Source organism: Trichechus manatus, unplaced genomic scaffold (genome assembly GCF_000243295.1).
Source record: "Trichechus manatus latirostris isolate Lorelei unplaced genomic scaffold, TriManLat1.0 scaffold00085, whole genome shotgun sequence".
Taxonomy (NCBI): domain Eukaryota; kingdom Metazoa; phylum Chordata; class Mammalia; order Sirenia; family Trichechidae; genus Trichechus; species Trichechus manatus.
Window position 1 is genome coordinate 11969474 of NW_004444021.1, and position 801 is coordinate 11970274.

General features: G+C 34.5%; 1 protein-coding gene across 1 annotated transcript in view; it reads left to right on the forward strand.

Moving 5' to 3' along the window:
• The window catches only part of LOC101356650 (cyclin-dependent kinase 14-like), a gene marked incomplete at its 3' end in the record, with an annotated part of 331988 nt that extends 331603 nt beyond the window's left edge, over positions 1–385 (forward strand). The window contains exon 6 of the mRNA XM_023736083.1: positions 291–385. Within this exon, the coding sequence (XP_023591851.1) occupies positions 291–385 (95 nt within the window). The remainder of the gene's footprint in view (positions 1–290) is intronic.
• Between the last annotated feature and the right edge of the window lie 416 nt (positions 386–801).

Sequence of the window (801 nt, forward strand, 5' to 3'; positions counted from 1 at the left end):
CATATCCTAGATAATAAAACAAAACTTAACAAATTAAAAAGAATTGAAATTATATACAATATGCTGACCATAATAGAATTTAACTGGAGATTAATAACAAATGACAGGTGAAATAACTAGGGAGAGTTTCATCTAAATGAAAACTTTTTTCTCTGCCCTTTTTTCTGATTTGTTATTGGCTTGGAACATGAGAGAACAGATCTCTTTTATCTGACAATGTGCCAAAATGATAATGAAACATGCTAGTTAATTGTTACCTGTGCTAAATTGTCTTTGGGTCTATTTTACAGCTTCTCTGTTAAAAGGACTAAAACATGCCAACATAGTGCTGCTTCATGACATCATCCATACCAAGGAAACGCTGACACTTGTGTTTGAATATGTGGTAAGTAAAATAAGAATTCAAGCTATTAAAGCATGAATGATATTCTTCTAGTATTGTCATTGTTGTTGTTGTTAGGTGCTGCTGAGTCAGTTTTCATCTCACAGCAACTCATGCAACAGAGTAGACTGCCCCTTAGGATTTTCTAGGCTGTAATTTTTATGGGAGCAGATAGCCAAGTCTTTCCCTCAGAGAAGCCTCTGGATGGCTTTCAGTTAGCAGCCCAGCACTACCAGAGATCCTTAAGGAAGCTTTTGAGAAACCAATTTACAGGTTCAAAGAAAAAACATTTTTTTGTTGCGTGAACTTCCTTTGATAGTGTGATCATTATCAAGAGTTCTATTTTTAGGTTGCTATGCTTAAGTATTTCATTTGAGTACGTTAGACTTGCAATTCTACAGAAAATAAAGGCTCTATAA